Source organism: Borostomias antarcticus, assembly GCF_949987555.1.
Source record: "Borostomias antarcticus genome assembly, chromosome: 7".
NCBI classification, from domain to species: Eukaryota; Metazoa; Chordata; class Actinopteri; order Stomiiformes; family Stomiidae; genus Borostomias; species Borostomias antarcticus.
The window spans coordinates 13,021,563-13,033,569 of NC_140240.1; the positions used below are offsets into that span (position 1 = coordinate 13,021,563).

The following is a 12,007-nucleotide window of genomic DNA, read 5'->3' on the forward strand; positions in this document are numbered from 1 at the left end:
TCAGTCACCGAGTGCACTCAGTTTTGTAGTCCCCTCACAGCTGAATGTAGTTCCCTTGATTAGGGTGTAGGGTCTAAAAACCTTAGGGACGCACTCCCCTCACTCCAGCGGAAACAGGAAACACAAACCACAACGGTTACCATGGTTTCGAGTCAACAGCACTTTGCAGCGGTAGAGGCATCGTTAGTATCTTCCTTGTTACAGCTTATGAGGATTGCCTATATCAGATAGCCTACCTAGGTCCTAAGTGGAAATATCCAAATGACAATATGGCCAAGGCATTCAATTATATTTATACATAATTTTAAGAACTCTTACCTATTCATTTCACCATTACCCTAATTCATTATTATTATTATTATTATTATTATTATTAGGACTATTGTCAATAAAATAATTGTCATTTTTCCACCGTAGCTTCTTCAGCATGATTATTTGTAATACTGTATTCTTTGTTTGTATTTTTGTTTTTATTTGCATCAAAACAAAGCAGGCCTGATTTTGTTTGTCCTGATTTTATGCTCATTTCATCTTCACTGTTATGAAGCACTTTGGGCTGCAATTCTTGTGTTGAAAGTTGCTATACAGTTTATTAAAACAAGCCCATAAAAACTGCACAAGCTGGCCGTATGAACCTGTGTTTGTCCTCTTGTAATTTTCTGCAAATAATGTCTGACATTCTAAATTTTGGGGAAAAGTAGTATATAGAAAGTGCACTTACTCAAAAACATCTATAAATAGTAAACCATACACAGTAAACCAGGATGTTGCTGTGATCTCATCCTTTCCAGAGCTGTGTTCACCTGTGGTCTGAAATATAGGCTAGGTTAGATTGCAGACCATACCACTAATATGACAACCAGAGATTGCAAATATTTGTCTCCAGATTCTGTATAAAGGATACACAGGGATTGCCACAATTCTTATTTATTGAAAATAAAATAATATTGAAAACTGAAAATTGGGCATCACCGATTACAACTGAAAATTATTAACCCCCATCAATGGACCCCCGTCTTTTTTGGCAGGGGAGGGGGGGGTTCAAGTGAGGACACCCTGGATGTGTCTGGGAGGGACGGTGTATCGGACGTGGATGTGCCTGGGAGGGATGGTTGATCAGACGTGGATGTGCCTGGGAGGGACAGTGGATTGGACCTGGATGTGCCTGGGAGGGATGGTTGATCAGACGTGGATGTGCCTGGGAGGGATGGTTGATCAGACGTGGATGTGCCTGGGAGGGATGGTTGATCAGACGTGGATGTGTCTGGGAGGGACGGTAGATCGGAGGTGGACGTGCCTGGGAGGGATGGTTGATCAGACGTGGATGTGCCTGGGAGGGGCAGTGGATTGGACCTGGATGTGCCCGGGAGGGAAGATGGATCTGGACTGGCCTTGATGGTGGGGTTCGACATGCATGAGGCAATGAGGACAGGTGGAGTCAAAGATGGTTTTGACCCCACTGCCTCATGCATGCCATCATAGAAGCTCCAAGTAGCAGGGGGTTCCTCTCCCTGGTCAGTCCCAGGGCCAGCTGGTGGGGCTCTCAGCTCCTAAAACAAACAATAGCATGAGATCTCTGCAGCATCTAGAAGGCTATATTCATGTTATGTGAAACACATTTACTGTGTACTTCTTTAAATTCTCCCATTTCTTTGAGGCCTGTTTTGGACTTGCCTGACCCTCCAGGTTCATTTCTTTTATGATGAAGTTGTTAAGAAATATGTTCGGGAAGATGGTTAAAATGTTTTGGTCAGAATGAGTGCTGTGTGGCCCCTCCAATCACTCCACATCTTACCAAGTAGGCCTACACATCATTTGTCAAGTCCTAGTAATGGGATACAATCACCCAATTAATCTTTTTTCAAGGAATCTTAAACATTAAGGTGTTTTTGGTTGTAGGCCTAATCAGTGAAATCTGCCAATGGAACAAGTGAAACTTTGCTTAATGTTTGGAAGAAGATGCATTTATCTAAAAACAAATCACTTGGCCTATATCTCACTGAAATGTTGCTTGTTGGTTGAGTGTCTACATTACGTGTACAAATATGTGTTTTGGGGTGAGTGGTAGGCCATTCATGGACTAAACCTATGAAAAAAAAAATAAAAAAAATAATACTTACTCCCAAGCTTCTTTAGTGCTGTTTCATTTTTTTGTGGACAACTTTTCATTTTGCATTCTCAGTTTGATCAGCTGTTTAGTCTGAACAACAGTCCTGGTAAATATCCACCAGCCACCACTTTACATTACAATCAAATGAACATAATCTAACTGGAGAACGGAATTTGATGCGAAATACAATGCAAATGTCGTATCATTTGTGAGGAACTTACATTTGTACGGCGCGTTTTTCATTTCGGACAATAAACACAGCTGCACATGTGAATCGAGTCTGCATCAATGCAGACTCGCTACCGAGGGTGTTATAAGCCACTTCCACTCGGCGCAAATTGGTTTCGGATGGCACTTAATATGGCGCGGCCTCCGCGTGAACGCGCAAACCGAGGGGGAGTGCATAGGGCGAGGGAAGAGGAGCTGGATTCGAAAAGGGCCAGACAGAGAGAGAGAGAGAGAGAGGGAGGGAGGGAGAGAGAGAACAGTTTGTCTATCTCCTCGCCAGGCTGGAGCAGGAAGGGCTTGTTTAACAGTCCTCTCTGATTTACAGTGCTGAGAGCCGCGCCGGCCCCCGTCTCCCCGGTCAGGGCCCGTGTTTATTTGTTCTCCGCCGGCCGCCCGCACGCCCGCGCTGTCGGCCTCCACGCCTGCTCCCGCTGACTCCTCTTGCCTTAGATGGCCCGTTCCCAAGAGACCGGCAGGAATGCGGTCTAGACGCGACACAAGCACCTTATGGAGGGGACGTTCCAACCGGACCGACTGCGCTCTCTCCCTGCTTCCTCGGCTGGTTGGCAAAGCTACACCGTACACATATAGAACAGAGTGCTGAATTCATCAGCGTTGATTGCATTAGCAGTTGTGTGTCACTGAGCAAGAGCATGGAAGTAAATCAGGAGGACATTCTCAGTTACAGTTGAATCCTTGGAGGGGCAGCAGACCTCCGCCTGGTTATGATATAAACACACAGATAGTTGCATAATTGCATTAAGCGTGTTTCAACGACCCTCCCAGGACTACAGCCCTGACAGAGATGCTGTAAATACAATAACACTGAACACGTAGCGGTGCGCTAACTCCCATCAGCCCCGGGCGTGCGGGAGACTTAGGGCCCCGTAAATTAATGCGCGGCCGAGAGTCACGGAGAGTAAAAAAGCGCGACCGAGACACGCGGGCTCACAGCTGTGGTGGACCCCTGCCCGGATGGACGGACGGGTGGCTGGTTATTCGCCCAGAGGCTGAGCTCATTCCCAGCTCAGCCAAATCCCCCCGTGTTGGTTAAAGCAAGTCCTGCTCAATTAAGGCCAGGAAGAGAGTGACGTCATGGGGTTAGCGCTCGCCGGTATGTGGCTGTGTTTGGCACAGGGGAATAATACTTCCCCTTATTTTAACAAGGCAAACAGGCTGAGAACATATTCCTCTCTGCTGCTGCTTCCTCAGGGGGTGTGTGGGGGGAGAACGTACAGTACATGAAGTAGGAGAGTTGCAGGGGGTAGAGGAACACACACACACGCACGCACACACACACACACACACACACACACACACACACACACACACACACACACAGCTGGGCACAACTCTACTGCAGTATTAATATAAGTAGTTATAGGGATTGTGGAGGCTGACTGATTCACAGGGCTGGAGCTTACAGTATACATGGCGCAAGGCAGCTACAGGTTCAAGTACCCCCCGTCATCCAACACCCAATCGTCCCATCTCAGGATGACACTCACAGGTATACTGTGCCTTTTTGAGCCTTATCGCACCCTCTTTTGTATATTTCTGTGCCACTGTGCCTTTTGTTATGTGTTTTGTATTGCATTGTATCGTTGTGTGCTGTCTATACTTTTTTGCTGCGACAAAAAGAATTCCCCTTCCGGGATAAATGACGAACATATCTGTTTATCTATCTATCTGTCAGTTGGATAGTTTTGTTGCCTCCACCCAGCGACAACGTCCGAGCGGATCCGAATCACTGGATCCACGAATTAAAACAAAACTTGCCCATTCATTTTCACTTTTGGATTTAGGCTCAGGTCTTGGCACTTCCATTGCTTGCACAATCACAGTGCCTTTGGTTGCGTAGTGGGAAAGCATTGGACTTTGAATACCGGAGTCCTGGGTTCGAATCCGTACTGATTATTTTATCCACTTACACATTCAGCCACTGCACATGAGGATCTAACAGGTGTCACTCGTCAGTCTCACTTCCTCCTACGACCTGCCCACACTGGGATCAAACCCGGGTCCTCTGATTTGCGTTCACACATCTGTCATAAACGCCACTACCAGTTGCGCCACCGAAAAGCTTACTCTTCAGTGGTACAAGTGGGCGATATTTATACTGAGGAGTGAGTTTAACCACTTCAACTCGGCTACACCGACTAAACACATTAATGGGCGGAGGCCTGTGCTCTCTGAGCGCCCTTTCTAGTCGTGGATTGTATCACTCTCCGCAGGGATACTATGGCGGACCGCAGACCACGTCATCCAGGAGACCACGTCATCCAGGAGACGTCATCCAGGAATGTCCGACATACCGGACACCCATTGGAATGCATGGCCTGACAGTTTTGGATGACGAAACGGTGACATGGCTCCTGGAGGTGCCCGGATATATAGCCCGGGTGACCCCTCACCCAGGCTCGGGGTGGTAAAAGGATAGCCCCTTGGCCCCGAGCCTGGAGTGAGAGAAGAAGAAGAAGGAGAAGGAGAAGAAGAAGGAGAAGGAGAAGAAGGAGAAGAAGGAAAAGGAGAATAAGAAGAAGGCGAAGAAGAAGGAGCAGAAGAAGAAGAAGAGGACTACGACGGGCAGCCTGTACTCCCTCTCCGGTGCTCACCCTCAGAGCCTCGATGACCAGGTCCCGCGCCTCCAGCTCGCCCTCGAGGACGCTGAGGAGTGTCAGCAGCTCCGACTGGCTCAGGCTCTCCATGGTCAGCTTGGACTCCTGCGGACAGAGAGAAGGCTGGGGTCACTCGTTCAGTATGAGAAGGAACTACAGTAGAGGAAGAGAAGATTGAGGCTAAGGCCTGGATAATGTCTTATAATACGCATGGATTTTTTACCCGTCTATCATCTTAGTGTTGATGTGTATGCTGTTTACTGTGTAGGTTTGTGTGGTGTGCATGCATGGCTGTTTTTAATGGTGGGCCAAAGAGACACAGTAGTTAAAGAGAGTGTCTGTGAATTTGTGGAATATGTGGAATAGACCGTCCTAAATTAAGTTTCAGCTACACACAGACAACAGAGACATATCTGGTTAAGAAATATAGCGCAAGGATATAATACCAATCCACACAGCTCCGCTATTAAGTTGTAAATGGCTTTACCAGGCATCGCGGGGCTCAGTAGCCGGTCATTAATGAGAGCTACAGCAGCCTGGATTAGGGCGAGGGTTAGGGTATATATACTGTGATCTGAGAACCACGCCGCTCCGTCAGATGCTCCGTGCGAACGGACCGAGAAGAGTCGCTCAACATAGCAGCTTAGTGAGGCGCCACATGGCCTTAACACACGCCAACATGTGGTCACCAGATAGCAGCACGCACTCCCAGCATCCAAACTGCCCCCATTGTTGTCCAAAAGTTACTGACAATGAGTGATTGTATTTTTTATTTTTTTTTAATAGCCTATACCAAAACTATTTGATTATATCATATTTCAAAGCGTCGTTAAGTTTCAAGCTCGGCCGCGCACTGCCAAGCCGGCGTGGACGCGGGGGCCCCCGGGAAGCTGGCGGCTTCGCTAAAAGCAGGATGGCGAATGTTTGCAATGCGTTGAGGTCTCTGTGTAGCATCCACAGACCCTAATCTTAGACCTGCACTGCCGTTGAAAGCCCCTGCGGTGTCCACGCCACAAACACGCGACCACATGCGCTGACCAGACAACACATGCACGCTGCTCTTTGATATGGCATACGATACACTGCGGGGATCTTCAGCCAGAAAGCAGACATGGTGAAACTACAGAGAGTACATTTGGAGGGGGGATTTGGAGCGTATCACAGGCACGCACACGCAAAACACAGACGCACGCACACACCACACACACACTTGGAAAGAAAACGCTCAATCAAGGCCCCCTAAGATAGACTTTTCAAATAAAAAAACATACTCCCGCACACATTTTTCTCTGCTTTATTCTGTCAACGTGTCGGCTTAGACCTTCATCAGGACAGTGGTTTCTAGCAATGAGGATGTGGGTTCATTTCAAACAACACCAAACAATGGTAATTGGATAACTGGATGTGTCATTATCCAATCTGACACATATTCTATGACTGTGTGAGATGCAAACATTCCATTAGAATGCAATAGCTATGCACAACCCGATACAGTGGTCACATTCAAATGGCTTGTAGAAATGTCTGCAAGCCGACGATAACCCACCAGTCTTGGTCTGTGAGCCGGGCTTCCTCTACTAAGCCTCCAGCAGACGCAGACACAGACACAGACAGGCCTGGACGCTCTCGCCTGAACTCTGAGGACTACAGACACAGCTGAATGCGGACAGGAAGCCTGGAATCTCTCGTCCACGGCCTCATCAGGAGCGAGGGGGGGCATAACGATAAGTCAGCTGAACGGGCCTCATTAGAGCTATCGTACAAAAAAACAGATCAGATGAGCAAAGTTCTAAAACGTCAGAATAATAAGAAGGTTCAAATCAAATCAAAATGTATTTATAGAGCACGTTTAAAACGACAGCAGTCGACCAAAGTGCTGTACAAAAGTGGGTCCTAGGTAAAAACATAAGAACATATTCCCAATAAACAAGGAAATAACAGCAAAACAATACAGACATAGAACATGAACTAGGCTTGGGCACAGACTGGTTAAAACGCCAGGGAGAAATTTTAGGTTTTTAAGGAGGATAAAAAATATTAAAAAAAACTCAAGGTTGAAGTTGCATAGCCATGGACGGGAAATACAACTCCCTTCTCCCCCTCAATGTATTTAGTCAGCTGTTAACGGGCTTAATGGGAGCAGCCAGTGATCTGAGATCTCTGCCTTTACCAGCCTCCATGGTCTGTGGTCTCACCACATGGGTAGGCTACGATGCAAATTAGACTACGGCGGTGACATACACCTCCCTCAGTTTAGCTTTGCAGGCCCGTTAACTTCACAAGCCACTGTAATCTCTGTGAAAAGAAGCCGGGGTTTGTATAACACACAGTGTGCGAAATATGGGGGGTCCGGGGGGGCTCGACCCCTCCAATTAACCCCTGAGACCCCCTGAAAGCCTCAAAAGCAAAATTTGAGGGGGGTCTCAAATTTTGTTAAAAAATAAAATATTTATTTGTCACTTGCAATGAGCACTAAAAATTGTTAAGCTCACCATGTCCAGTATTCAGAATTCAAAACATTTATTCACAAATAGGCTATGTTCTATTTTTGGCCGAGCGGAGCCAGCCAGTCCTGTGCACGCGAACACAATTATGCAAATTAGCCATGCGCTGTAGTGTTGCCAACTTGGCGACTTTGTCACTATATTTAGCGACTTTCCAGACCCCCTGGTGACTTAATTAGTGAAAAGCGAACAGCGACAAATCTAGCTACTTTTTCTGATCATTTGTGGCTGATTTGTGGGCATATTGTGTTCATAGGCGATTTTACCCTGAGAGTAGGGGGGGCAACATTTTGACGTGAGAAAAAAAAACAGTTCTGCCATCCCGTCTATTTACAAAGAATGCCAGTTGTGAACAATGCTAATAAGAAATCCGTATGACAATTCAATATGCACAACGCATCAAACTTCATCTAGACACCACGAGCATGTCAATATGACTTTATGACCGAGCACTAGGCCATACCCAACATCACAACATCAAACTGCAACTGCCTGCTGGTGCTAGCTTCCTCGCCGATGGTGATGTTGCTAGTGCTAGTGCGAGCTTCGATAGCCTCTGGAGCACTTCTGCATTCGAGTGCACCTGCTGCGGTGTCATTTCGAGTGGTCATTTCGAGTCTTCCTTAGCATTGCCAGTTTTATTTTTTTATGAAGAAGTGGTCAATTGTTTTTATAGCTCGTTTCGCCATTGTGAGCAGGTTGGCTAGTTGCTTGTTGAGCAGTAGGTCTACAGTCGGATCTTTTTTTTGCGGTAACAGATCAAACCGGAAATAGTTGAGGTCGACGGCGAGTTGTTCCATTGGTGGATTATATATTTTTTAAAGGTAGCCTAGTTTAAGTAATACATAAATAAATAAAACCTTTTTGTGTGTAAGAATTTGAGCAGAGTTGGGCTGGCCAATCAGGGGGGCACTTGCCCCCCTATAAAATCGCCCATGGTTGTGTTGACAAAGCTCTGCAAAAAGCACCTGGACGGCAACAAGTAGCCTAGTCGAGCCAAGGCATCTTTGGTCTATTCTCACGATACAAGTACAAGTACCGGCGATTCGGCGCTCTCCGCTTTGTTTAGCCTACTCACTGCTGCCGCCAATGTCGGGGATGATGCATTACATTACATTATTTACATGTTTTATTTAAATAAGTTTAAAATAGTTAATAACTCAGCGTAAATGTTCTCCCGCTAATGTATCAACCCCAACATGGGCGGCAGCAGTGAGTAGGCTAGTAAACAAAGCGGAGAGCGCAGATCCGCCGGTAGAAGGAGAGGCGCTCATATTTACAAGTGTCAGATCTAAATATGAAACTTCACTTACCTAAGCAAAAGGGTCTATTTTAACAAATGCTGGATTTTGAAGCCTCCGCTACTAGTCTAAATAACTTATTTAGACGCGTTCTGTCCGAGTGAAATTATTTTTCCGAGGTAGTATTCTTCTGTGGTGGTGGCGGTGCTTTGAAGCTTCAAAGCACCGCCTATGCATGTCAGTGTTGCATTACGAATACTATCGGATTATCAAAAATGGTTAGTAATAATTGTGCCCCCCGTCGCAGTTCATTGGCCCACCCAGCACGAGCCCTGGTGACGGGTGTGTGCGTGCGCGTGTGTGTGTGCTGTCATGTAGGACTGATTGTCTTGGCTTGCATCCATTAAATATTGTAACGTTATATGCCTACTGCATAGAGACATTTTCGACCGAAATTGCGCAACAAACGGGAGATGGGGACCCCCTCGAATATTGACGGGTATTTCGCACACTGATAACACATTAGGCCAAGCGTATGTAAATTGTAGGTAGGCCTACAGACGTATTAGCCTACAAGACTCCGAGACCTCGTACAACTACCACCCAACTAGTTTCTGTGAAAATGGGCTGGTTTGTTTTTAACAGGCATGTGGGCAGGCGTGCGTGTGTTATGAATGTGTAACAACAGTAGGCTAAAGCACCTCGTCATCTAACTACCGGTTTTCATGATCCCTGATTTAGATGCGTCTCTACCGAGTCGTCTGTACGCGCTCACAACAATGTTACTCAAAGCCACGGCATGAGAAAGCCATATATTCCCACACTCGTTTACTCCCACTTCCTACGGACAGGGCCTGTGTCCATAATCCTTTTAGCCCTGTTTGTTTTAAAGCCAGTTAGTCAGCCATGTGGTTCATACAGCAACACTATAGGCTAGCCTGGTCGGCTCTGAGCAAACCTCTGCTCAAGTTTACTCAAAGCTTCCAGGGTTCTCTTCAATGAAAAGCTCGAAAACAGGTACACACGTTTAAAGTAAAGACAAAACACAAAGGGATCCAGGATGACAAATAGGTTCTCTATGCTATAAAATAACAGCTCATAACATCTATTGACTTACGTCATTCAAGGAAGTTACCGGCCTGTAATAGGTGTAACGGTTACCGGCAAGTTCGCCATCTTCCATGACCTCCTTCCGTGGTCTAATTGGATCCGTGCTATCCTTGAGTTTCAGCACACGCAAACAGCAAACAGATGACGAGGGCTAATTGATGAAATCCCATTGCTGGTCTATACTGTACGCGGCCGCAAACACAACACTGAAAGTCAGAGCACTAGCCTACTGTACAAAGGGCTGACCACCAAGAGGTGCTCATGAATACATCTGAACACACAACACTACTGAACTATAAATGGATCAGTTAAAGTTTGAAATGATTTTTGAAGTAAGCTTGATGAGATTCCTGTAGGTTTGAGAACTGAACATGCTGTTATTGTTTTTCAATAAGAAACTAGACGGTCCAGATATTGTGTATCTGATGCGTATTGGATGTCATCCAAGTACTCATGAAAAGTTCCCCAAGATATGCCCTTTCAAAATGTGTAGGCTCACTAGAAGTGAGTGTGAACTAGTTTTACTCTCAAAAAAGCTAAACTGGTGTGGACATACTGTATGGGTGCATCAACTTTTTAAAGACCATTGGCTACTTCAGCACAGGCAGGAGGCAGCTCTTTAGTAATACAGGTATAACACACACATGCGTCTGAGTCTTGAAGAGACAGGGGCACTGCAAACCTTTCTCTGATTACTAAATACAGTGAGATATGACTGCCTATTAGGGCTATGAAAGCATGTTATACTAGGCCTACTTGTTCAGAGGTCCATCATTCCATTGATTCAACAGGAACTTTGATGAAGTAGAAGTTATTATAAGCTATTAATAAACGTTAGAATAAAAGGATGCCACTAAAATATTTAGTGAGACGACCAGTTGACTAACTGTAGAGGTTTTATATACCCTTTTAAGTGTACTATTTGCATTAAAACGGAGAGATGGCTACAACGTGTCGACCCATTCAGGCCTGCTGAAATAAGAAAACATTATTCGATCAAACAACTTACCTTCATAAGTCTCTTTGACGGTTTTAAAAACTCCAACATGGACTTTCTGTTGTCACGACTGACTCACTTCTCTTCGCGTCCCCAGATTCCGATAGCGGAAGGGATGGACTCAACGGTGACTTACATGGGAGTCGGCCAATGAGCGAGTACGGTTCAGAAGCGCTGTCCAATAAGAAACCAGCTCCAGAGGTAGGGGCGGGGAGAGAAAGGTAGTCGCGTGGATTTTGGATGAATTTCTTTGTTTAGACTTTTTCTACGTTTGCCTCTTTTTAAATTTGCAAACATCAGAGTCAGTTCCGCCAAATGTATCCTATGATCTGCGGAAGTTGAAAGTATATTCCCTAATGCGTATTAATACAGTAAACTATCACTATCAAGAAAATGCTTCAGTTTTATGCTGGTATAGGCTATGTGTGGGAGTAAGTCGAAGGTTTCAGAATTTTATAATTTTACAGTATCATCATCCAACATGCTGTTACATAGACAGCCAGTCAGGTTGTTCTGTTACACAGACATGGCATACAAATCCTCATTCTTATCGGGATTATAGGGATTATCATAGATTTACAGTTGACCCACAGTAAAACAGTCAGTAGTTACAGGTCTGCCACCTGGTGGAATAAAAACAAACAAAGACATGACAAGAAACAATATGCAATTTTACATCACGATATATTTGATTAAAACAAACTTAGATTCACACAAACACAACCTGATTTTGTTGTGTGGCTCCTCTCCAAGGATACTGTACATTCAATGGTTCCTATGTCATCGTTCCTGCCCATTGATGAAACAAAGAAAGGAGGTGAACAGGTAAAGACTTGCCTCTGTGACTTCACTCAGCATCTCACACAATCCCCTCTTATCTTGCCCATCATCAAGCGCCTGCATCTGACCAACTCCCCATGACGACATGCCTGGGATGATTCATCGCAAAACATCAGAGACAGGAATTTGTTGGCAACGCTTTGTGAAATGAGTTCTGATAGCCTGAGCCCAATGTCCGATGAAAGGCATTTTCTATAGTATTTTCAGTATACAGATTATTAACTCACTGTATCATATAGCCACCAATAATATAGTAGGCTACACTCAAGTACTCATAACATTCTGTTCCAAGTTCCAGATATAATCCCAAGGTTCCAGATGGACATCTTTTCAGGTCCATAAGGTGCTGTTTGAATCCC

The 12,007-nt window shown here is 45.4% G+C and overlaps 1 protein-coding gene across 1 annotated transcript in view; it reads right to left on the reverse strand.

Moving 5' to 3' along the window:
- The window catches only part of LOC311311601 (CTTNBP2 N-terminal-like protein), a gene marked incomplete at both ends in the record, with an annotated part of 18,911 nt that extends 8,052 nt beyond the window's left edge, over positions 1-10,859 (reverse strand). Inside the window, 2 exons of the mRNA XM_084441351.1 lie at positions 4,954-5,058; positions 10,821-10,859. Coding sequence (XP_084297477.1) covers positions 4,954-5,058; positions 10,821-10,859 — 144 coding nt within the window. The remainder of the gene's footprint in view (positions 1-4,953; positions 5,059-10,820) is intronic.
- Between the last annotated feature and the right edge of the window lie 1,148 nt (positions 10,860-12,007).